The 27,269-nt window shown below is 34.6% G+C and overlaps 1 protein-coding gene and 1 long non-coding RNA gene across 21 annotated transcripts in view; one reads left to right on the top strand and one right to left on the bottom strand.

The window, feature by feature from the left end:
- Positions 1–904, top strand: part of LOC147350343 (uncharacterized) — a 113,819-nt gene extending 112,915 nt beyond the window's left edge. For 7 of the 14 annotated variants that reach the window (XR_015148745.1, XR_015148747.1, XR_015148744.1 and 4 more), the window contains one exon: positions 506–904. This is a non-coding gene — a long non-coding RNA (uncharacterized LOC147350343). Of the gene's footprint in view, positions 1–502 lie in introns of all 14 variants that reach the window. The other 7 variants (XR_015148746.1, XR_015148742.1, XR_015148743.1 and 4 more) reach the window with 1 other exon arrangement.
- The window catches only part of NDUFS4 (NADH:ubiquinone oxidoreductase subunit S4), a 115,841-nt gene that overhangs the window by 21,650 nt on the left and 66,922 nt on the right, over positions 1–27,269 (bottom strand). For all 7 annotated transcript variants that reach the window (XM_086361682.1, XM_086361685.1, XM_086361684.1 and 4 more), the window contains exon 3: positions 1,372–1,544. In XM_086361682.1, the coding sequence (XP_086217808.1) occupies positions 1,372–1,544 (173 nt within the window). The remainder of the gene's footprint in view (positions 1–1,371; positions 1,545–27,269) is intronic.

The following is a 27,269-nucleotide window of genomic DNA, read 5'->3' as shown; positions in this document are numbered from 1 at the left end:
AGCCATTAGCAGGATGGGAACACAGCTCTACCCACCAGATGGCAGGCTGCCTTAAGAACTCCTGAGCCCATGGGCTGCCCCAGGAAACAACAGCCTTGTCCACCAGAGGGCCCTGCAGCCAAAGACCCCAACAGACCCTTAGCCTGCCACAGAGAACCCAACTCACCTGGCAACACTAGCCAAGACCCTGTGGGCCCTGGCCCTGCCAACCAGCTGGACAAAACCAGCTCTGAGACACTGCAGACATCACAGTCAGTGGGCCAACACACCAGCTCAAGGACTACTGGGGTTCTGGAGGCAGAGGTCCCACAATTTACCTCTGCCGAGCAATGAACCATCACTAGGCCCAGAACCCCTTGGCCCTACCCACCAGTGGTTAGACACCAGCTCTAGAACCCCTGGGCCCTGAAGCAAGAGGCCATGAGACTTGGCTTCATGCAACAGTTGGGAGGGGTGGGAGGAATTAGCCTCAGTATGCTCCATGACCAGACCCTTCCACCAGCAGGTAGTCATCAATCCCAGGACCACTGCAGCCCCACAGCCTGCCTTATCAGGATCCAGGCAACATACCAGGAGGCTGACACCAGCACTCATCACTTGTATTCAACATAGTACTGAAATTCCTAGTTACAGCAATCAGTCTGGAAGAAGGAATAAAAGGAATTCAAATTGAAAAGGAAAAGCTGTCACTGTTTGCAGATGACATGATACCGTCTATAGAAAATCCTCAAGATACCACCAGAAAACTGTAAGAGCTGAATCTGGTAAAGTAACAGGATACAAGATTAATATACAAAAATCTATTGCATTTCTATACACTAACAATGAATTATCAAAATTTCTAAACTCATATAATCTCTTCTAATAAACAAAAACTATAAAGAAACTTTACTTTAAAAATAAATGTCGTTTCAGTCGTGTCCGACTCTGTGCGACCCCATAGATGGCAGCCCACCAGGCTCCCCCATCCCTGGGATTCTCCAGGCAAGAAAACTGGAGTGGGTTGCCATTTCCTTCTCCTACTAACACTATTCACAGTACATTTTAAACTAATATCTACAGCTTAGGGACCATGTTAAGAGTGCTCACAATGTCAGCCATTTTTATCCAATAAATAGTACTCTGAAAAAAATTGTTCTTACAATATATTTTGCTGGGCCACACTTACATAAATACTTATATATATGTTATCTATGTGGAATGTATATGTCTATACCATTAAACATGGTGATATCTATGCAAAACTGTCTCAAAAAGTATTGTCATAAGGCATCCTGTATACAAAAGAGCCTGAAAATCAGTGCATTTAAAAGGAAAATCTACACAGAAAAAGAGCCAAAAATAGTATTCACATTAAACCAAAATACTCACGTTGACGCCCAACCCATCAAAGGATTTTCCCATCTCTCTCTGGTATCAAACTCCATCTTCCATTTCTTTGTGTTGTTTACACCAGACTGCATGTTATTGCGAGCAGGAACAAAGATCCTGGCTTTTCTAGTTTTGATATGCTCTTCTGGAACACCAGTTATAGTAGTAATATCCTACAGAAAAACAAGCAAATGTGTTGCTAACAGCCCACTTACACCCTAATGTATTTTTGTTGCTTTCTGTATCTTACAATACATACTTATGTATAATTTTTAAGCTTTATTTCACTTCTTTGTTATTTTACCATGTAAACTACTATTTTGATATTTGGAAAAGATATATTGGGGGAATGTTAGGGTACAGTGGGAAAGGGCTCATAAAAAAATTTAGGCCCATTTTGTACAACAAGGTACTGGTAATTTTTGTAGCGTCTGCTGGCAGAAAAGCCTGTACTGAGTAGACTCTGATTTCATGAGCTGGTATAATTAGCAGAGAAAGAATGTAAAGGGATATTAAAAGTAAACAAATATAAAAAGTGACTAAATTTTAAATAGAAAAAAATATCTATTACCAGTGGTTTCTGTGTTATGCTGCTTACAAGGCATTCTCTTCAGAGAAAGGCCTGACCCTTTTTGTAAACAATTAAAATCAATTAACAACTTTAATTACCATTTTGATTTATCTCTCTTTAATGAAACCTACTGAAGAGAAAAGGATATCAAATAGATGTCAAACTTATTCTGCAAAGATAAAAAAATCTGCACAATTTTTGCAGAAATGTTAGAGGAAAACAATGATAACTTGACTCTCTTTTTCTACATTTCTATCCAATAACAAAAGGCCAACTGATGAATAAATACAATTTTGACTCCCTGATTAAATATATTTCAAACTGTAGTAGCAATCAGGACACAAAATAACAAAGTAATTTAGAGTTTAAGTCTCCATTTAGTAATGGTAAAATACTTCATTCTAGCAATGTAAAATCATATTACGGTCAACTATATTATGCTCATAAAGCATTTTAAAATTATGGTTCCTTATTAAGGTAAACTTTAAAAAAAACTGGTTAAAAACAACAGGTTAAACATGTAAATGATTATATCAAAATTGGAAAAACTAGAAAACTTCACACATTTTGTTAATTTTAATTTCATGTTTATTTGTAGTTCCCCTCTAATCAATGTTTTAGACCAAAGAAATACTAGGAGTTCTTAGTTGCAATATATACTGGGAAAAAACTAAATGTATATCTGACTCAACTGATCTTTCACTCTAATCAATGTTTTAGACCAAAGAAATACTAGGAGTTCTTAGTTGCAATATATACTGGGAAAAAACTAAATGTATATCTGACTCAACTGATCTTTCTACCCACAGATTAAAGAAACAATTCCTTAAAGTTATTTTAGCTGACAACTATACCTTCTCACCTATACCAATAATTAGGTGTGGTTACTTTGTCATAGTTTGTCTATTTGGAGAAACTATAAAAATGATCCATATAAGTATTTACACAAAAATGTACATCTAGTATATGCCTACGTTTTTAAAGTTTATAGGATAAAATAAAAGCTAAACGAGTACAACTGATACATAATTTTTAAAGGCATCAATATGTCAAGTTATTACAGATTGTCATGTTCATCCTCAAAGAAAAGTAATTTCAGGTTATTATTACATTCAATAACTTTCTAAAGAATATTCCTCTACTCAACAGCTTGAAAGAAACTCAGCTCCTGGAAAGTCCTTAATGTTTATTTCCCCCTTTGAATTCACTACAGTGTTGGTAATCTTTCACATTAACTTAGTATTTAATATTATATATTTTCACATTAAAAAAAATCTAGTTATAGCTGAAGCAAAGTATAAACGAACAGTAAGTATATTACAGAATTATGGGATAAGGCATCCTTGTCAGATTCCATAGCAAGACCTCCATTCTAAGCTGAGCTCATAAAAGCTGAAGCTATAAGTTGGCTATTCTTTTAATTAAGACTTACAGAAAAGACAGCATATTAATCTCTTAATACCAGTTTAGGAAACAGACTCACTTTTTCAATACCAGTTCAGGAAACAGACTTACTTTTTCTTAATAAATGTCTATATTGTATGCATATGCCAAAGTAATTTAAAAACCAATAAAGCTTTAGTAAAATGGAAAGAATATTTCTTGATTTGTACTATCAAAGCAGAAAGGCACAGCATGATTTTTTAAGGATGGAAAACCACTTTAAAACCAGTGGCTACAGAAGTTGCTAAGCTCCTAGCTGCAAGTGCTCCCATGCCTTCTCAAATTATGGCAATTATTTGGTATCTTCTCCAAATAAAACTGGCATTCAAACAAATGAGTTTCTGAATTTGAAGTCCAAGTTGTTCTGACATAGAAGCCCTTTGCCGGCAGAAGACATGTAAGGTACTGGAGAGTTGAACTGCTGCCAAAGACAGAATAAAAAGGCTTGGCATCTCTCACATACTTGACACCTAAAGGGCACAGAAGCTCTAAAATTCCTAGTCCTTGTAGGCACACACTCAGTCTAGACAAACTGATTTCTCACACTTTTAAAACGCATCACAACACTCTATTGTTATCATTTCATCCACACAGCTTCAGCAAGTGACAGAAGAACATGTCCTTTAAGCGACATTTCAATGGGCTAAAGCTCCCATTCCAAGATTCCATTAAAACAATGTAATACTTGAAAAGAACTATGAGGCACTATGAACTTTTTACGTGTCTTCAATGCTTTGCTTTTCCTCAAAGTTCTCACTGACCTATCTGTGACTCAACTTTTGAAAATAAATCAATCATCTGCAGACTACTGAAACTATACTGAACTAATGATACTCTTTAGATTTCTACTTTAATGATACTGTTTTTAGATTTCCACTTTTCTACTGCAGTATGGATCATATGTGATTATTTTTAAAAAACATAAAAGATGTCAATGTTGCCTTTCACAGATTTCTCATTTCATTGGTAAAATAGGTTATTTATAAATAATAATTCATAGATTTTCTATGTCTACAAAAAAGTTAAAACACATAAAATAGGAGAAGGCTGCAAATTGGCACCTGAAGAATCTCAAGACTCACCAGTTAGTATTTATAAATTCTAATGAAACAAGTAACCCTATACATAATATATGCACTTACTGAATTTTAAAACTTTTTAATTTTTAACAATTGGATCAAGCATGACACCTTTGTTTACATTATTAAACTAAATATCTTCATAAAGTTTCATAAATATGAACTTGTATACAATATGCTATTTAAGAAATAGTAACTAGTTACCTAATCATGATTCATAGATTTAAAAATTTACTACTTTGCTACAAGCATATCATAATTTCAAAGTTCTACTCTTTTAGTATGATCTTTTTCACAATTTTAAATTTATAAGAGCTGATATACTGACTTTCTATTTCACAAGTCTAGTTTAAATTGAAGAGGAATTTAAAAAATCATTAAGAAAGTATATGCCAGTATATGTAAATGAATTTTACTCTTTCAAATACCAATTTCCATTATAAAATATTAGTTTCCATATAAAACTGTATGATTCGGTTATCAACTGTCCCCATTTATCTTGTGTGAATTCAACTTTTTTTTAAACAAAGGAAGCAGGGAACAAGCAATGGGAAGTTGGTGTCAAAATGCAGAAAAACCTCCCAGCAAGCCTCTTGCAACCACCCAGGATTTAGAGTCTTGCTGGCCGCTCTCTTTTCAATACCAGAATTTCACACGTTTCAATGACTATTATGACTTCAAAGAATCAAATTTTCATCATTGTCTGTCATCTGCCGGTTGATTTGTATAAAGGAGTTCTTCTGCATGCACTCCAAACAAAAGCCTCCTTACTTTTGTGGCTATATATCAAGTTTAAAAGTTTTGTTTGTGACAGTTGTGTCTTTGGTAAATTAGGGTAACACTGAAGGAGTGCAGCTGCTCTGCAGGAACCTCCTTTTTGGCACCATTTCACTTAAATAAAAACTGAATAATTAGCTTCTGCCTTTATTAAACCACAAAAATGCCACTGGCCTTAGTAATTACTTCCGGTTGCCCCACCCACTTAACCTTAATACTTTACACCTGTCATAAAGAGAAATTAATGAAAAAGGCTTTCACCACTTTGGATGAATTTCTGATAGATCTCCCAGTATACCCAGGAGAGTCAAAATTCTTAACAGGCTTTTTGGTAATAAGTTCACTACACTGTATGTTATTTGTGGATCAATGTTGAAAAGTTTTAATAGGGTACATACTGGAACATTAAGTACAAATACTGCTTACAGAAACTTGTTCTACTGCAGGCTATTAGTTACCAATTATGTGTTTGTTTTAGGACTAAAATTCATCTAAATTTGATGATTCTGTTTATATTCTACTTCAACAATGAAAGATGTTGAAAACAATCCTGGATCTATAATAAAAACTTCCTTTGAAGTACTCTACAGATACTTAATATAAGAAACTCATTAAGTGGTCTAATAAATAATGAAGGACACTATACTAAATAAATACTAGTTTGAAAAATAATAGATTTGGCAGATAGCATAACCATATGTACTTATCATGGAAGAACTTGAAACACTTCTAAAAATCAAGATACAATCAAAACTATAAACGAGAAGTGTGCCAGTAGAACCAATTTTTGTTTGTTAAAGCAAGACATTGATGTAGGAGTCTAACAAGGTAACGAAACAAGTGTTGAAACATATCATCCATTTTATCTTGCATATCAAGCAAAGCTATCATGAAACCAAACCTGGGTGGTGGCGCTAGTGATAAAGAACTTGCCTGCCAATGCAGAAGCCATAAGAAACACAGGTTCAATCCCTGAGTCGGGAAGATGCCCTGGAGAAGGAAGTGGCAATCCACTCCAGTATTCTTGCCTGCAGAATCCTATGGACAGAGGAGCCTGCCGGGCTACAGTTCATGGGGTCGCAGAGTCAAACATGACTGAAGAGACTTGGCACACATCAGGAAACCAAAATTTCAGTTTTAAATGGAATGTTGTTACAATACTAACAATAGATCAAGCAAATGATACACCTAATCATATAATGATTTTTTTAAAAATCTTAAGAATTAGGGACATTTATGTCTCATTCTCAAACTATTTTCATTACTCCTAGATCCTTCTGAGCACGTTAGGGTACAGCAATGGCTGAAAGGTAAGGGCTGAGTCAAAACTGGGTTAGAATCCCGCCTTTGTTGGGCAAATTAATAGATTTCTCCTAAAATATTATGTGTAAGGATCAATTAAACAAGGCAAAATGAGGACTAAATAATGTATGTAAAGTGCCTGGGCAATAAAAAAAGGTCCCATGTATTTTTAGTGCCTACTGTGTATTAGAACCTAGACACAATGCTCAAAGGTAAAGACATGATCTCTATTCTCATGAAAATTACCATCTGACTCTTTTAAAAAGACAGAGTGAACAAGTAATGGGAGGTTGTTGGTGAGATGCAAAAAAATTCCCATCTTCTTGGGATAGGATAATATGAGTTAGTAAATAAAATACAACAAAAGATTTTGTAATTAAAGTCAATTAAGTTGCTTCAAGTCTAGAGAAAAGCCTAGTTTTCTTCTTAAAGGCTGGATATTCCATTTTTGTATGTGTCAAAATAAAAATAAGACTTTATTCCTGAACTTAAAAAGTCTATAATCTATGCACCCATAAGAAGGAGGGGGGATAACTAAATAATCATTACTGTAAAATACAGTATTAATTAAGACTCAGATAAATCTCAAGGAACCCAAGCCCCACCATTTGCTACCTGTGCAATATTGACAAGTTACTTAAATTCCTTCAGCTTCCTCCTTCAAAAAATGTACTACAGAGAATTCCCTGGCATTTCAGTGGTTAGGACTCCATGCTTTCACTGCCGAGAGCACAGGTTCAATTCCTAGTCAGGAAAGTAAGATCCTGTAAGCTGTGTGGTAAGAGCCCCCCATCCAGGTACTACAAAACATACCTCATAGTAATGTTTGGAAGGATTAAGTCAGGATACAAAGTAAAATGTGATAAATGCCATGGGGTCAAATAAAAGAGAGACTGCATTTGGTTTTAAAGGCAGAAGTATCTATCTCCTTCTTCAGTTACCTTTTCTAACTGAAGAAGGAGACAGAAGATGATTCTTTCAGGATAGTTATGATTTTAAGAAGTTACTGTTAAAACATTATAAAAAAATTACAGAAAAAATTTAAAAATATATTCATATATTTGGACTTCCCTAGTGGTATAGTGAGATAAGAATCAGCCTGCTGATGCAAGGGACATGGGTTTGATCCCTGGTCTGGGAACACTCCACATGTTGAGGAGCAACTGAGCCTGTGGGCCACAACTACTGAGCTTGTGCTCTAAGACCTGCAAGCCACAACTACTGAGCCCATGTTCTGCAGCTACTGAAGTCCGTGCACCCTAGAGCCTATGCTCATCAACAAGAGAAGCCACTGCAATAAGAAGCCTGCAAGCTACAACTAGAGTAGCCCCTGCCCTCTGCAACTAACGAAAGCCCATGGGCAGCAATGAAGACCTGGTACAACCAAAAAATAGAAAAATAAAAATATATCCATATGTTTAAAATCTTAGCAACTGCTTTTCTTATGTATATGACACAATAATGATCTACATACGTATCTACTTTACACAGTGGTAATAGTTATTCTGCACTATTTTCAAGTATCACATCACTTACTTTTTTTTCCATGTAGTTACCCTGTTTTGATATTTCTTGTTTTAATGGCCTCATTAATAATCTATGAAGTTGATATGCCACAATTTCTTAGCCAATCCCTTATTACTGAAAAATCAAATTTTTGTTTTCTTTTACAGTATAGTTTACTGCAATGAAAATCTCAGTATCCTAATTCTTTAAGGTTAGTCACCCTTATGACAGAAAGTGAAGAGGAACTAATAAAAAGCCTCTTGATGAAAGTGAAAGAGGAGAGTGAAAAAGTTGGCTTAAAGCTGAACATTCAGAAAACGAAGATCATGGCATCTGGTCCCATCACTTCATGGGAAATAGATGGGGAAACAGTGGAAACAGTGTCAGACTTTATTTTTCTGGGCTCCAAAATTACTGCAGATGGTGACTGCAGCCATGAAATTAAAAGACACTTACTCCTTGGAAGGAAAGTTATGACCAACCTAGATAGCATATTCAAAAGCAGAGACATTACTTTGTCAACAAAGGTCCATCTAGTCAAGGCTATGGTTTTTCCAGTAGTCATGTATGGATGTGAGAGTTGGACTGTGAAGAAAGCTGAGTGCCGAAGAATTGATGCTTTGGAACTGTGGTGTTGGAGAAGACTCTTGAGAGTCCCTTGGACTGCAAGGAGATCCAACCAGTCCATTCTGAAGGAGATCAGCCCTGGGATTTCTTTGGAGGGAATGATGCTAAAGCTGAAACTCCAGTACTTTGGCCACCTCATGCAAAGAGTTGACTCATTGGAAAAGACTCTGATGCTGGGAGGGACTGGGGGCAGGAGTAGAAGGGGATGACAGAGGATGAGATGACTGGACGGCATCACCGACTCGATGAACGTGAGTTTGAGTGAACTCCGGAAGTTGGTGATGGACAGGGAGGCGTGACATGCTGCAATTCATGGGGTTGCAAAGAGTCAGACACGATTGAGCTACTGAACTTAACTGAGGGTTATATTAACTAGGTCAAAGGTTATGATAAATGTCCATGGTTTCAGACATGTTATCAAATTGCTTTTTAAAGAGTGGTAAAATTTTATATTACCACTCACAATATGGGTCAGTTTCTATTTATGCTTGAAAGGCACAGAGAAATAGTATGTATTAATTGGACTGAATTTACTTACTGTATATTCTTCCTTACAAACCTGTACAGGAGAAGATGAATTTGATTTTTGACTTGTAAGAATATTTTTAAAAATTAACAAAATTTCCTCAAAATTGACTCAAATGATATTATTTTATAGGAGCTGCTACCAGTAGAAACAGGTGGGAAAAGGTAACACTTACCTAAAATCTAATTGACTATTCAAAATGTAACTCTGGAACATACTACAATGCATAATTTTTTTGTAATGGTATAAGGATTTATGTTCAGATTCTTACTGTACAGTTATATCATAGTATATGATCTGACATATGACATAGCCAAATCAAGTTTACTAAACAGACATTTTAAGACAGAATGCTGTAACTTTTTTTTTTGGCCACACTTTGCAGCTTGAGCAATTCTCAGTTCCCTCACCAGGGATTGAACCTGGGCCACAGCAGTGAAAGCCCAGCTGGAATCCTTATCACTAGGGAGCAAGGGAACTCCCCTGGAAAGCTGTAATTGTTTTAAATAATATAGAAATAAACTTTCTCTCCCAATCAGGAAAATCCACTGGAAGACTTCATTTTTACAAGGAAACACTGGAAACAATCATTTTCTATTAACTTTGAAAGAAGTGAAAGTTACTTACAAAAAAAAAAAAATGCTTACAAAATAAATTGGTCAATACTGCCTCAGTGAAAACCAGTATGCTTCAATGAAGCATCTGAAAGTTATTAATTGTTTTATATTTGTAAGATACAGCATATTAATAATGATCAACTTAATACCTAAACCCCTCCTTGTTTACTTTTTAATCCAATGATCCAGAATGTTTTTGATTTTTAAATTACTAATTCATGTAGCTACAGTAGGTCACATAATAGTTTTTTCAGAAGCTGAAATAAAAGGGAAAATGGCCACAAAACACTTGGAACTTCTATAACATATTACATTTTTAAAAGAGCCACTCTGTTATTTCATAATCAAACAGTCCTCCTCATACCCTGGTAATAAATTAAAAAGCTGACGTACACACAACGTAAATTAAGAATTACTAGAACAAAAGCCACAGCAGCAGAGAACTAAATATGAAATAACTGTTGAATAAACAAACATCAGGGCAAAGGGAGAGAAGGTGAATAAACAACTGAGAAACAAGTGGTGGTTTAAACAATAAATGAAATTAGTTATGTCTGGAAAGGAACTGAAAATAATCTAAAGCTGAATGTTTCTAGTTTAGTAAAACAACCTTCAAAAGACAAATGTGTGAAAGTCAATCTTCAAGGAGACAAAAAAGTATAAGACAATCCCTCATTAATTTAGCATAAAAATAAAAGTAAAGCTATGGATAGAAGTCTCTTTTCTGACTTAGGAACAGATAGTTGTTAACTGAAAATATTGGTGAAAATAGATCATTAAGTGAGTACACACATTCATGCATACACAGCCACACTTTAAATACTGTATTATAACTTAAAAGGTACACATGAACATTCTTTCAATAATCTTCGGATATAGGGCCAGTACCCTTCCTTTGAGTGTAGGTCCGGTGGTTAGAATTCCAAGTGTTGCTTCTGTCATGAACTACCAAGAAAATGCATATCTACAATCTACAGTTTTGTTTTTTAAAAATGCAAAGAATACAAAGAGATTTGTGAAACATTAAGTCCAAAATCAGTCTAGATTTCCTTTTGTCTCACTACCACCTAATTTGACAAAAATCATGTCAGAAATTCACCTTTATTATATGTTCAAAGTATTCAAAAGAACAATCATATAAAGAACTCTGTGTCCCCCATATAGCAGCATTCAGATTGTAGTATCCAATCAAATTATGTAATTACAATGGCAAGTAAACTGGCATAGAAAGGTATGGAAACGAGCACAGCTGAGTCTTGGTAAACATGACTCATTACTGAGAGCTGAAGTCTGGTAGTGTATTTAAATTAAGACATAATATGCAGTACATTGGTAAGGATGTTTTACAGAAATAACTGAGAGCATCAATAATGGAGCAAATTGTTAAAAGGCTGGTTTAAAAAATTAAAGATTCATTAAAACCATTATTGTAAAAGGTTGTCACGATGCAGTATATGGATTTTTATTTGGATCCATGATAGAGTAACACATATCAGACTACCATTGTGGCCTTGTAAAACTATAAAATTGGGAAAGCAATTTTTTTCAGATATTAGACAACTGGATAACAGGAAGCATCATACTGTTATCCCTGAAAGAAGGAAAATTCATGATGAAGTCTTACAGTTGTCCCAGTTTTATCTGGAGGCACACTGCAGACCATGACAGAGCCCAAGCAGACCACCACAGCCCTGAGGAGCAGAAACAGTATAGTGATTAGAACACAGGGCTAATAACATTTGTGAGGCAGAGTTCTCAAGAAAAAGAAATTTAAGGCATCCAAATTGAAAAGGAAGTGGTAAAATTATCTCTGCTCACAGATTTATAGGATACTACACACAATCACAAAACCTATTAGAGCTAATGAACAAGTTCAACAAAGTGGCAGGGTTAAAAAAAAAAATCATGTATGCTCTATCACTAAGTCGTATCTGACTCTTTGTGACCCCATTGGATGCTCCGCTGTCCATTGGGTTTCCCTGGCAAGAATACTGGAGTGGGCTGACCCATGGATAGAACCTACGTCCCCCATGCCTCCTGCATTGGCAGACAGATTCTTTACCACTGGACCACCTCAACACACAACAAATACCAGTTGTGTTTCTATACACTAACAATGAACAATATGCAAAGATTTAAATTCCAATTTAAAAGATATATGCACCTCTATGTTCACTGCAGCATTATTTATAATAGCCAGGATATAAAAACAACCTAAGCACCGACTGATGGATGAATGGATAAACAAGATGTACATATAAATACAATGGAATATTACTTGGCCCTAAAAAGAAATCTTGCCATTTACAACAGACCTAGGGGGTATAGTGCAAAGTGAAGTAAGTCAGAAAAGACAAACCTATGATTTCACTTACATGTAGAATCTAAAAAACAAAACAGACTTATAGATACAGGAAATAAACTGGTAGTTATCAGTGGGAGGAGTGGTTGGAAGGTGGACAAAATAGATGAAGAGGATTAAGAGGTACAAACTTCCACATATAAAATAAATAGGTCATGGGAATGTAATGTATTAATACACCATATGAAATATAATCAATAATATTGTTATAACTTTAAGGGCTTCAGATGGTAAAGAATCTGTCTGCAATGCAGGAGACCTGGGTTCAATCCCTGGGTTGGGACGATCCCCGGCAGAAGGGAATGGTTACTCACTCTGGTATTCTTTCCTGGAGAATTCCATGGACATGGGACCCTGGCGGGCTACAGTCCATGGGATTGCAAAGAGTCAGACACAATTGAGCAACTAACATTTTTTTCACTTATCACTTTTTTCAACAAACAGTAACTAGACTTATCATGATAAAAAAGGCCTGATAAAAAATGCCAAGACCATTTCAATGGGGAAAGCACCAACAAATGGTGCTGGGAAAACGTATATGCATACCCACATGCCAAAGAATAAAACTGAATTCTTTACCTAATATCATACACAAAAGTTAGCTCAAAATGGATCAAAAACCTAAATGTAAATACTTAAAACTATAAATCTCCTAAGTTTTGTGCACCAAAGGACATATATGTGATAACAGATAAATATTCAGAATACATAAAGTGAAGTGAAAGTCGCTCAGTTGTGTCTGTCTCTTTGAGACACTATGGTCTGTAGCGCTGGAGGCAACCCCATTCATGGAATCCTCCAGGCAAGAATACTGGACTGGGTAGCCTGTCCCTTCTCCAGGGGATCTTCCCAACCCAGGGACTGAACTCACAATGTCTCCCACATTGCAGGTAGATTTCCCTACCAGCTGAGCCACCAGGGAAGCCCAGAATATATAAAGAACTCCTACAACTCAACAAAAAACAAACCATATTAAAAAATGTACAAAGTACTTGAATAGACTTTTCTCCAAAGATATGCAAATGACCAACCAGCACATGAAAAAATGCTCAATATCACTAGTCATTAAGAAAATGCAGATCAAAACCACAATGAGATACCTTTTGACACCCATTAGGGTGGCTATTATCTAAAACCATGGAAAGTAAGTGCTGATGAGGAAGGATGTAGAGAAACTGGAACCCTTGTGTGTTGCTGGTGGGAACATGAAAATGGTACAGCCACAGTCTGGTCGTTCTTCAAACTGTTGAACATAGAGTTAGCGTATAATCCAAACAATTCCACTTAAAGCAGGGACTGTACAACAGATATTTGCACATCCATGCACATAGCAGCATTATTTACAACAGGCAAAGGTGGAAACTATCCAAATGTCCATCAACAGATGAATGGATAAACAATACGGCACATATATACAACATAAGCTCAAAAAGGAATGAAATTCTGACACATGCTATATAACATGGATGAACCTTGAAAACATCATGCTAAATGAAATAAGCCAGTCACAAAAGGACAAATATTATATGGTTTCTGCTTATATCATATATTATTTGGCAAATTAATATAGCCAGAAGGCATAAAAAAGGTTACTAGAGACTAAAAGGAGATAATGGGGAGTTATCGTTTAAAGGGTTCAGAGTTTCTCTCTAGGATCACAAAAATGTTCCAAAAATGGATAGTGGTAATGGTTGCACAATACTGTGAAAATGCTTAGTGCCACTGAATTATACACTTAAAAGTGGTTAAAATTGTAGATTTTGTTATGCATATTGACAATTTTTTTAAAAAAGAAAGTGGGATGACATCTTTAAAGTGCTAAAAACTTTCAATCTAGAATTCTATATCCAATGAAGAGGTGGTTATGGACTGAATACCCATAACATTCAGAGTCCCCCTGCCCTCTTAAATTCATAGATTGAACCCTTAAGCCCAAATATGAGATATTTGGAGACAAGGCCTTTGGGAGGTAATTAGGGTTAGATGGGTTATGATGTGGGGTCCTTATGATGGGATTAGTGCCTTTGTAAAAAGAGACGGCAGGGTGCTTGCTTTCTTTCCATGCCATGTGAGATGCAGCCACCTACAAGCCAGAGACAGTCCTAATCAGAAACTAACCATAGAGGCACCAGAATCTTGGACTTCTAGCCTCTAGAACTATGGGAAAATAAATTTCTGTTGTTTAAGCCATTCAGTCTATGCTATTTGTTATGGCAGCCTGAGCAAAAAACAAAACAAAAAAAAACTCTTTCAAAAGCAGAGGCAAAATAAAGGCACTTCCAAATAAACAAAAGCTGAGATTTTGCCCCCAAAGATCTGTACAATATACAATGTTAAATGAAGTTCTACAGGCTGAAGGAAAGATACCAGATGGAAAGAACATCAGAAATGGTAAATTTCTGAGTAAATATAAAATTTTTTCTGCTTAAATAAGCAAGGTGACAATATATAGCCTTGACGTACTCCTTCCCCAATCTGGAACCAGTCCATTGTTTCATATCTGGTTTTAAGTGTTGCTTCTTAACCTGCATACAGGCTTCTCAGGAAGCAGGTAAGAGGGTCTGGTATTCTCATCCCTTTAAGAATTTTCCACAGATTGTTGTGATCCACAAAGTCAAAGGCTTTAGCATAGTCAATGAAGCAGAAGTACATGTTTTTCTGGAATTCTCTTGTTTTTACTATGATCCAACAGATGTTGGAAATTTGATCTCTGGTTCTCTGCCTTTTCTAAATTCAGCTTGTACATCTGGAATTTCTCAGTTCATGTACTGTAGAAGCCTAGCTTGAAGGATTTTGAGCACTACCTTACTACCATGTGAAATGAGTGCAATTGTATGGTAGTTTGAACATTCTTTGGCACTGCCCTTCTTTGAGATTAGAATGAAAACCAACCTTTTCCAGCCCTGTGGCCACTGCTGAGTTTTCCAAATTTACTTGCGTATTGAGTGTAGCACTTTCACAGCATCATCTTTTAGGATTTGAAATAGCTCAGTTGGAATTCCATCACCTCTGCTATCTTTGTAGTAATTTTTCCCCAAGACCCACTGGACTTCACACTCCAGGATCTCTGACTCTAGATGAGTGACCACACCTTCATGGTTATCTGGGTCATTAAGACCTTTTTTGTATAGTTCTTTTATGTATTTTTGCTACTTCTTAATCTCTTCTGCCTCTGTTAGGTCCTTACCATTTCTGTTCTTTATCATGCACATCCCTACATGAAAATGTTGCCTTGAAATCTCCAATTTTCTTGAAAAGATCTCTAGTCTTTCCAATTTTATTGTTTTCCTCTACTTCTTTGCATTGCTCATTTGAAGAAGGCCTTCTTATCTCTCCCTGCTATTCTCTGGAAGGCTGCATTCATCTGGGTATATCTTTCCTTTTCTCCTCCTCAGACAACCACTTGGTTGGTGCAAAGTAACTGCAGTTTTGCACTGTTGAACTTTGCCATCTGATACTGGAATATAGTCTTGAATAAATGTGGTCATGTTCTACATCATTTTAATGCACATTTCTCACTTTATGTTATGTTTTTGTTAAGGACTCGTCACTTGCTACTTATTTTATATTTATTTTAGACTAGGGGAATGATGTTAGACAAAAAGCAAATTCGAATGATTTTCTTATTTGAGTTCAAAATGGGTTGCAAAGCAGCAGAGAGAGCCCAAAGCATCAACACTGCATTTGGCCCAGGAACTTCTAATGAAAGTACAGTGTGCAGTGGTGGTTCAAAAAGTTTTGCAAAGGAGAAAAGAGCCTTGAAGATGATAATGGCTGGCCCTCAGAAGTTGACAAAGACCAACTGAGAGGATCACTAAAGCTGATCCTCTTACAACTACACAAGAAGTTGCTGAAGAACTGAATGTTGACCATTCTACAGTCATTTGGCATTTGAAGCAAAGTGAAAAGGTGAAAAAACTCAATAAGTGGGTATCTTGTGCTGCTGCTGCTGCTGCTGCTGCTAAGTCGCTTTAGTAGTGTCCGACTCTGTGTGACCCCTGAGACAGCAGCCTACCAGACTCCCCCGTCCCTGGGATTCTCCAGGCAAGAACACTGGACTGGGTTGCCATTTCCTTCTCCAATGCATCAAAGTGAAAAGTGAAAGTGAAGTCGCTCAGTCATGTTCGACTCCTAGCGACCCCATGGACTGCAGCCCACCAGGCTCCTCCATCCATTGGATTTTCCAGGCAAGAGTACTGGAGTGGGTTACCATTACCTTCTCCGACCTCGTGAGCTGATCGCAAACAAAAAAGAATTAACATTATGAAGTGTCATCTCTTATTCTAAGCAACAACAATGGATTGTGATGTGCAACAAAAAAGTGGATTTTAGAAAACAACTGGTGAAACCAGCCCAGTGGGTAGATCAAGAAGTTCCAAAGGAGTTCCCAAAGCCAAACTTGCATGAAAAAAAGGTCACGGTCACTGTTTGGTGGTCTGTTGCCTGTCTGATCCTCTACAGCTTTCTGAATCCCAGTGAAACCAATACATCTGAGAAGTATTCTTGGCAAACTGATGAGATGCACCAAAAACTGCAATGCCTGCAGCCAAGAATGCTCAACAGAAAGGACCCAATTCTTCTCCATGACAACACCTGACAATGTCACACAACCAAAGCTTCAAAAGTTGAACAAATTGGGCTACAAAGTTACGCCTCATCTACCATATTCACCTGACCGCTCGCCAACCAACTACCACTTCTTCAAGCATCTCGACAACTTTTTGCAAGGTAAATGCTTCTCCAACCAGCAGGAGGCAGAAAAAGCTTTCCAAGAGTTCACTGAATCCTGAAGCTTGGATTTTTACGCTACAGGAAAAAACAAACTTATTTCTTGTTGGCAAAAATGTGTGGATTGTAATAGTTCCTACTTTGATTAATAAAGATGTGTTTGACCCTTGTTATAATGATTTAAAATTTATTGCCTGAACCACAATTATATTTGCATCAACCTAACAGTTCACAGTAGACTGTAAAAAGTTAAGAATGCATGTTGTAATCCATAAAGCAACCATTAAAAAAAGGAGGTAGAGCTAAGACATTAATAGAGAAGAAAAACTGGTTTCCAAAAATGTACTCAATCCAAAATGAAAATGAGAAAGGTAAGGAGGAGAAAACAAATCAAATGGAAATTAAAAGGCAGAGACTGTCAAACTACATAAAATAAAGCAAGAGCAAAATATATGTGCAAGGTACAAACTTTAAATGTAAGCTCACAAATAGGTTAAAAGTAAAAGGTAGAATAAGATGCACCACGTAAAACTAAGAATAAGAAAATGAAAGCTATATTAATATCACCAAAGTAGATTTCAGAACAAGGATTAGCACCAGGATAAAGAGAGACGTTTCATAAGGATAAAAACATCAATTCATCATGAACACGTAACACTCTTCAATCAATGTCTATGCATCTAAAAGTAGAGCTTCAAAATAACTGAAGCAAAAAGTGATCCGACAGAAGAAACAAATTGTTTTCTGAGATGTTAACACTTCTCTCTCAGTAACTGACAGAAGACAGACAAAAATAGCAGTAAGGATAAAGAAAATCTGAACAACGCTATTAACCCACCAAAAACTTAATTGAAATTTATAGATCACCAAACCCCAAAAGAAAAAAATGCACATTTTTTCCAAAAGTACATGAAACACTAATCAAAATATACCATATTCTGAGCCATAAAAAAGTCTAAGAAAATTTCAAAACTGAAATCATAAATACTATGTTGTTGATTACAATAAAATTAAATTAGAAATTAAAAATAATGTAGTTCACCAATAAATGGTGAAGATAAGTACTATAGATATATTAGTGGATGATCACCTTGCATTGTTCTGGAAAGGCTTTGTAGTAAAGAATACAAACTGACACATAAGATATGGAGAATATCACTCAGATACATTTTTTATATAACAAACTCTGTTCCAATGCATTATAAAAGAATAGTAATAGCAATAGTAGTACTAATTGCTATGCAGTGGCCTAATATTTTACATTTATTTATGATGTAACTATATCAACATACACACACACAACTTGATAGTTCAATGACAGCTAAGTTCATAATGCTGATTCTCAGGATATACTAAGTTTTGAAGTACTTTCTAACTCAATGCCACATCATTTAACTACTCTGTGTTTTTATTGTTTTCTAATTTTTAGATGTACAGTATTTACCCATTAGATAGAACATGTAACACCGTATGTGTTAGAGTCTGAAAGGCATCTTTAGAACTGGATAATGTATACTAGAAAAAAATACAGGCCACGAAGAGCCATATCTCTAAAATTATATAGTTAAAGTAAAAAAGTAAAAGAAAGAAAAACCTCTCAAGAAGGTTATTAATCATGTTTGCTGCTGCTGCTGCTAAGTCGCTTCAGTTGTGTCCAACTCTGTGTGACCCCTGAGACGGCAGTCCACCAGGCTCCCCCGTCCCTGGGATTCTCCAGGCAAGAACACTGGAGTGGGTTGCCATTTCCTTCTCCAATGCATGAAAGTGAAAAGTGAAAGTGAAGTCGCTCAGTTGTGTCCGACTCTTAGCGACCCCATGGACTGTAGCCCACCAGGCTCCTCCGTCCATGGGATTTTCCAGGCAAGAGTACTGGAGTGGGGTGCCATTGCCTTCTTCAAATATTTTTACTGCAAATAAAGTAAAAAAACATGCAAATAAAGAAAAAAAAAACAAAACAAAACAGGACATCAAACTACAGAGTATAATTTGTGTTGCATATAAGTATGTTAGATATTGCTATTTTTAAATATTCATACAAAAAAGAAGTAAATTCACCAAGATTATGACATTAAAGGTGATTTAATATTTCCAAGTTAATATTTCTAACAATGTATATGTTTTACTACTAAATAAGTAAAACAAAAATGTTTTAAGTTATATACAGTTTAATGACCAAATATTAAGTTTAATAACAGGAATAAGCCCTTCAAAAACTTCTTCAGAGTAATACAGTTTAAAATTCACACCATGAAAAACAGGTTATAAATGACTAAAGAAATTTATCATGAGAATGACAATTATATAGCAATACATCTACACAACTGATTGGCAGAAACTATGTAAAGAAAGGCAGTAATATCACAGATTATTTAGTAAAGTGCCACAGGCTGTAAGAAAAGGCAAGTTACATGACACAATCACTGAATACTAATTTGACATACACTGACATACACAAATGAATACACTTCACAAATATAAGTGAGGGTCAATATTTTGCTCCAAGATCCCCAAGGAACTCAACATCTGAGTAGCAAATTGACTAAGAATGGCAGTCTCAATTAACTCAGATTCTAGGGTTATAATATCCATTTGATTTTCTTTTCAGATTAACAACTCTAAATAGGAAAAAAGTGCAATGGGGCAGGGAAAGAGGATTTTTCTTGAATGATGAAATAAATAAGATTATTTATCTCCTATTGTTTAATGTGGGTATTCTAAATTAAGTTTCAAAACATCTCTAAAAAGTGTTTTCATTTTAAGAGGATACTCACAGAGGTTAAATAACATGCTCAAGGTCACACAACTAAAAGAAAGGATTTAAAGACCTAATGCTATATCTATAAATACGCTCATGGTCTTTCTACTATCACAAGTGTCTCATTAGGTTGAAAATTTCAAGTAATACCATGTACAAGTTACAATAGTTCTTCTTACAGTTTGTAAATGTCTTCAAGTCCCATATATTCCCAAAGGGAGAAATGAGACAATGAGAGGGAAAAAGTAATTAAAGGGTTGTGTCATCTTTGTCTCTCCTCTATGGATCTGATGCAGCTCTCCTATCGTTTTGAAAAAAAGAGGAAAAAAGAAGCAAAGATTGAAGAAAAAGGGCAAAAGGAACAAAAGTGTGAAGACGGGTAGAACAACAAAGAGGGTAGAAGAGACACAGAAGAATGAAAAAAAGAAATGAACAACGTTAGCCAAAGAATTGGCCAGAGAGTCAAAACCAGACAGAGATGGGGCGGAAAGAGCAGAGGACAAGAAAGAAATAGCTAGCCATTTGAAAAGGGAAACTGAAAGGAGATAAGAGAAAACACAAGTAGCCAGAAAGATAAAGAGAGATGACTATCAGCTACACAGTCAGCAAAAGAGGAAGAGTCACAAAGACAGAGGGGGAAAAGACATACAAACAGTGGGCAATACAAACATATTTGGGATCCAGGGCTTTGTCAGCACCTACCTGGTGGACAGCACCTCAGAGAGTCTTACCTTCTTTTGCCCTGAGGACAAATCTCCACTATTTTCCTCTGGTGTTTTTTTTTTGGGGGGGGGGGGGTGGGTTGGGGTGTTGATTTGGGGGTGGAGCAGGATCAGTACCACAGAGAGTAGAAAATTCAGGGAAGATGAATTTATTATTCCAGGTCCCAATAAGATCTTTATTAAAAAAGCAATTTCAAATTTAGAAGATTCTTTAATAGAAGAATCAGTGAATTGTTATACCATATGTAAAATCTAAAATACAAAGATAAAAAAAAAATGTGGTCCTTAAAAAAAAATAGTTGTTAAAAATTCAATCACTTGTAGAAAACTTGATGAAAACTATTAAAATTTCATGGAATGTCAAAAAAAGGCAATATGAGTTAACAAAAATGCCAAGAAACAGATCACTTCCTTTGAACTTCTTTGGATGACCTTTAACCATAAGTAGCTAAGTAATTCTCAAGCTTTTTTGAGAAGTAGATCAGATCAAATCACTTTCCTACTTAAAACCCTATAATGGTTTCCCATTAAAATTAGGATAAAATTTAAACTTGTTACCATGGACCTAAGGTCTTACCTAACCCACCTCCTTCCTATCTGTCTGACTGTGCTTTATATCACTCTCCCTCTTACCATGTCATAGCTTTTCTTTTCTTCTGTGACTACTGTCACCAGCTAGTTCACACTTTACGGCATTACCTTTTTCCTCTACCTGGTATGCTGTTACCTTGGCTTCTCACGCAGCTGGCTCCTTCATCATTCAAACCTTAGTTCATATTTCATATCTTCTCAAAGTGTCTTTCTTTGATTGCTCTATTAATAACACCTATTTTACCTAAACCCCCAGCTATTCTCTAGCCTATCACCTTGCTTGATTTTTTTCTCTAACATTCATTAATCTATGAAAGTATCTTAATCATTTAGAAATAAAGTTGCCATATGATTACACATGAAAATATAAGTTCAAGGGCAACAATGCTGTTCTTTATTTACTAGTATATCTCCAGGGCCAAGAATATGGTACATAGTGGTGCTCAAATAACTGAATAAACAAATGGAAAAGTATAATTTTTATATTATAAATAAAATATGAGCTTAATAAAAATTCCTTGCAGAATCTTTACAACAGTTACAGACTGTTGTAGTTAGAGACTGTTGTAGTCAAAAACTCCTAGCCAGAAAGGAGCTTTAGTCCTCAGTCTAGGCACATTCTGCTCCAGTCACCATGTGAATGTTTAATATATTATAAAGCTTATTACTAAAACAGGAACTTTATTTTAATTTTTTGGATGTAAATTTCTAACTAGTGAACTATGCTTAAATGTCTTTTAATTGATAAATTTTAACTAACAATACATATTCAGTAGTCACTGTAAATAACAGATGCAAATCAGTACCCTAATTGAATTCTCAGCTCTTGAATTTAAATTAGCATTCTCAGCCCAACATTTCAGTTTATTTGTGTCCTATATATTGCTTAAAGAAAGCCAAGATCATTTTTAATATCTATTTTATTGGAAGCATTACAATTAAAAAAAAAAAGACCTTCACCAAATAATATGCAATAAATTCAAAGCTGAAACAAATAAAACATTTAATATGAAACAGGAATTGAACAAAATGCCTATTCACACATATCTTGAAAAGTATGCCTTATAAAGAGAAAGAGTTTTATGAACACATAGTACACTGCAAGCAGCAAAGCTTCCATATCACTGCCCTATGTTTTAAGCCTCCTTATCTTGTATAACGTAAGTGATACTTGTAAGCTTGCAAGTGGCATCCTGAAGAATAACATCAGAGTACAGACTAAGTCAAATCAGATCAGAAACCTTGAACCCAGAAACAGATTCGATGATTGCTAGTCTCAAATTCTGAGGTCTGCATTTTTCTTTCCTTTATTCCAACTCTAGTCCCAGAAATACATGATATAAAGAAAAACTGAAAATTTTCTTTCTATATATAGTAACCAAAAGATGTTACTGTTTTCTTCACTTCCTCTCACCCCTACCTTCATTAAGAACTTACTATCAGATGATGGACATGAGGCTTTTAACAAGTTTAATGTGGGTATCTGGAATTAATTTTTGAAATTATCTGACAAGCTGGCCAATCAAAAGAACCATCTAACTCTAAAAGCAAAATTATCCTCTTTCTACTACCAAAGAAATAACAATAAAATCCCACCTACATTCAAATACAGTATAAAATGAAGCATTATATGTCTACATACTGATATAAATCTTTATGATTAGTTTATAATTATATTCAGTTAAATAAAGTTAGACAACCAATTTCCAAGGAGATAATATACAGCTTATGTACTTTGATTTCATTAAAAAGATAATGCGTTTTTACAGATAAATCTCTAAAATATGACCAAAATAATCTCTAAAATATGACCAAAAAACCTGATATAAAATCCAAACAAATAAAATATTATCAATTCTACTTTATTGAGAGCCAAAGTGCCTACATAATAACATGCAAGAATTTTAAATTCTTGAAAGCAAGTGTCAAGTACTATACACAATTTCCATACACAGCAGGTAGTAAAGCAAGAAAAGAACTGACACAGTTACTCTCCTTAAAAGAGACATACAATGGAGAACTGTTATACAGCGCTAACATACTATAGATCTATGCATTAAAGATGTTGTGGCTATTAACAGTTTAAACCTTTACTGTATTTTGCTAATTGGTACATAGAACTTTAAAGCTTTTGAAAGATAAAACATTCCAGTCAGTTCAATTCTCTAGCATTGTTCAAGTATTGCAAGTAGGAACAAAGAGGAAAATAAATCTGCTTTAATTGCTGAAGAATCACAAATAGAGATGGCTGAATACTGTAGAGGAAAGACCTTTTGTTCCTTAAACAATTTTAATAAAGATCATTCTCTATTTTAAGTTTAAATGGTTCTTGTCTGCATATTAAAACTATTATAACATTCGTTGTCTCTGTATTTAGTACAAGTTTTTATATAGTTCGAATGTATGTGAAATAATTTATTTTAATTGGGAGTATATTTTAGAACACGCTGCTCAATATTTATCAATTTTATTTAAAATAACTATATGATAATTGATTTAACTTGTTTAAATCAGTGTTATATGTAAGAGTTAAATGAAGTTGTGTTAAAACTAATGACATGTCATTAATAGGAGAAATATTTCTATTTAAATGATCAATTAATGCTATTAATTTAATAGAAATCAGTAGCTTAAGGGCATGTTTTTGCCATAAACATAAAATAAGCTATGTTAATATTAGTTCATATGCTGAGATATATTACATCATGTAATAGGAATATTATATGCAATTGAATGATCTTCTAAACATAAGCAATCACTAACTTTGTGATTAATGCTACTGGTACATAATACATTTACTGATTAACCTATAACAAAAGTATAGAAAGAAGAACATTTATTTCTAGCTATACTAAGTCTTAACATTTTTCATTACTTGGATTTTTTGTTTTCCAAAATCAACACACTGCCTCCTGTACCCTGCCCCCACCAAGTACTTGAAAAAAGGCCAATTAAAGAATGGCCATTTCAGTATAAAATTTACACTACCAAAATTATCCGTCATTACTTCTTTACAATTTTAAGCAATCGTATTGCTACAATTTTATACAATCTTAACAGCTACTCACCAATTTTTTTCAGTAGTTTATGGGCAATGTAAAACCAACAGGGAGCAATAATTATTAAAAAAAAAAAAAAAAACTATTGCTGTTTTTAAAACCTAAAACTATATTGCAACCTAACATTTACATTTAGTCAACACTTCTCTCTTTTTAATAGTCTCATCTAAATGTAAGAATATAAATAAGCAACTGCAAAGTAAAAAACATTATTCCATATTTAGTGATTCTTTAAGAAAAAAACTTTCATGCTAAACTGCCACCATGAAAGGTTCTCAAAGGCTGCTATTCTTTGATGTAAAATGAAATACTACTTAGTGAATAAAACATAAAAAACTCCTGTCTACCCTTCAAAGAGACATATCCTTTGACCCAGTGCTCCAGACTAAAGCCTTGAAATTTTTGCACAAGAATGCTGCATGAGCAAAGTCCAGACAAAACAGACACTTGAGATGCTAGAAGGCTGTATAACCCCAATTGCAGACACTACTCCTTCTAATAATCTAGCAGAGATAGCGCTGCCATACACCAAAAGAAAGTAATCTCACCAAAAGAAAACTGACCCCTTAAAAAAAAAAAAACAAAAAAAGCAAGCAGTCAAAGCAAATGTAAGCCTTTAACTTAGGTTTATCTTTTTGTGCAGGTCACCTCTTAATGACCAATTTTTAATTCAAGTTTGCAGACTTAACAAAAAGTTTTCATCTCTAAACTTTTAGTATTGTGGGAGGCAAAAATAGCATAAAATACAGGTGTTGCAAATATGATTTTATTTTGAAGACTTGCAAAAATCATTCATTTTATAAAGTTGTTAGAGCAAATTCAAGCAAGGAAGAAATTTAAAACCTATTAATAATAAGTGACAATAAATTTCTATTAACTTGTTGCTTGCAGACATTCTAAAACAGCAGTATTATCACCCTATTGGCTGAATGTGTTAATAACATGTGCTTAATCAAATAGCAATTATTTATTGTAAGTATCAAGTCACAAAGCTTTAATTACTGTGTTATTGCTATTTGCAAGTAAAACACAAATAGGCAACATTCAAATTACTGACTCTATTTTACACACACACCTAACTTTTAAATCAAGATATTAATACAGACTACTTAAAATGTCCAAAATATTAGGATTTTAGATTAATACTATATACTATCAAGTAATTTTTCAAAAAAAAAAAAAAAAGCTTAGAAATTAAAGCTATCCTTCACAACCCAAGCCACAGATTTGAGATTCACAGATTGCAGAAGAGAAAGTTTCCTTTCTCGCATACATGTAATGTTGAGAATGCATGTATTACTAAGCATAACACCTTTATAAAACAGGTGGTACTTAATAGTTTTTAGACAAAGTAAGTACCTAAAACCACTGAAAGTATCAATAGAAACACTGAAGGCTAGTGCCTGGCACACTTAAGTGCTCAGTAAGTATATATTAAATAAATAAATGAAGAATGAAAAATGGCATATAATAATCTTATGGAAGTAATATACTAATGTCAAACCACTGAGACTTGTTTCACATTATTTTTATGAATAAACTGAAATAATTCTTGTATTTTAACATGGTATTTTTTTAATCTTTTGTGTAAAATATTAACTATAGCAGTTGATACTTAAATAGGTAATTGTGACAAACAAGGAATCAGTATTTTAAAAATACTTAATACAAATGCTTAAAAAGCAAATAAAAAATACACCTATGCAGGTCTAATTTTTACACTTTGTTTTGTGGGGAGCCTTTACTCAAAATCTTCAAAGAGTACTGAAAATTTAACTTCTCTCTTTTGTATAATACGTGAATATAAAAAGACAATGTGTTCACTGGACTTGGGTATTCATCAAATGTACTGAAAGGAGATTGGGGTGGGGTGGCATGAAGAAAAAAAGTTACTCTCTTAATAAAGCACAAAGACAAAGACATTCTTCACCCAACCTCCATGGTACAGCAACTCCTGCAACAGAAGCACAAGGGCCTAGCAAACAACCATTTGTAAGGTTTCCTGATTATCTGTAGGACATATTTGGAAATAATAATGGTACAACCCCAAAAAGCTTTTTCTTTTTAAACACTGTGCTTCTACATATATCAACAAGATTATTTTAAGACACTGTCATCTACTCTTTTAATATTTAACATTTTATTAGTTGCAAGAGTAAATGAAAACGATAGCAGTTTATACACAACAGAGAAGATTTTAAGAATGATTAAAAATTTGCCATGTGCAGAATATAAAATTCATTATTAGCAGTAATCCAGGAATGACTACAACTTTATTCTCTGGAGATCTGTTTTCTAACAATGTCAACATTGTGTATAGTTCTAAAATGACAGAAAAGAATTCATTACACTAGAAAACACCAAGTGGACTTTACCCCTGTACATTCTATACCTTAAAAAAGAAAAGGATAGGATACAAGTTATCAATATACGACTGATGCCTGGAATAAAACAATTTTTCTTTGTATGGTATTGATGTCCACAAAACACTATAAAAATTCCTTCAATTTTTTAAATTGTTACACATATTAAATTCAGCCTGTCAGAAGTAACAGTAAAAAAAAGAAATTTACTTGGTGACATGCCCTTTGAGCTAATCTAGTAACAGTTTTAAATAATAAGCGGCATATACCTAAGATGAAAGAAATGAAACAGGACAGTACAAATAAAAAAGGGTCTGAGGTTCTACCTCTCCATGAAATCCACATAAGGAAGAAGTATGAGGACCTAATTTTAAGTTGCCTTACTAGACAGCTAAGATTAGAAGGAACAGAGGTAATAATCCCCACCTTATCCTGCACCATACATCTGGAGCATCATGAGAAATCCTGGCAATAATGTTTTAAAACAAATTCAGTCAAACTAGAAGGTAATTAAGATGATGAATTAACTGAAACTCATAAAATGAATCAAAGCCCTGGGGATATATAAACCAGAAAAGAGAAGACTTAGGAGAATAATTCTCTTAAGATTTTGGTCTTAGGATTCCTTTACACTCTCTTGGGACCCCTATGAGATTTTACAAAATCTCATATACCTATAGGTATTTTATCATGTAAGAAATTAAACTGGAGAAAAACTTAGATATAGACTTAGCTTAAAATAATAATAAAATGATTATATACTAACATAAATAATATTATAAAAATACATTTTCAAAAACTAAAAAATTGAGAAGAGTAGCACTTTTGAAAATCTCTAATGTCTAGTTTAATAGAAGACAGCTGAATTCT

This window comes from Bos grunniens, chromosome 20, assembly GCF_055505025.1.
Source record: "Bos grunniens cultivar Pamir isolate PY7600 chromosome 20, Bosgru_T2T1.0, whole genome shotgun sequence".
Lineage (NCBI taxonomy): Eukaryota > Metazoa > Chordata > Mammalia > Artiodactyla > Bovidae > Bos > Bos grunniens.
The sequence above is the reverse complement of the archived record's forward strand: the minus strand, read 5'-3'. Positions and strand labels throughout refer to the sequence as shown.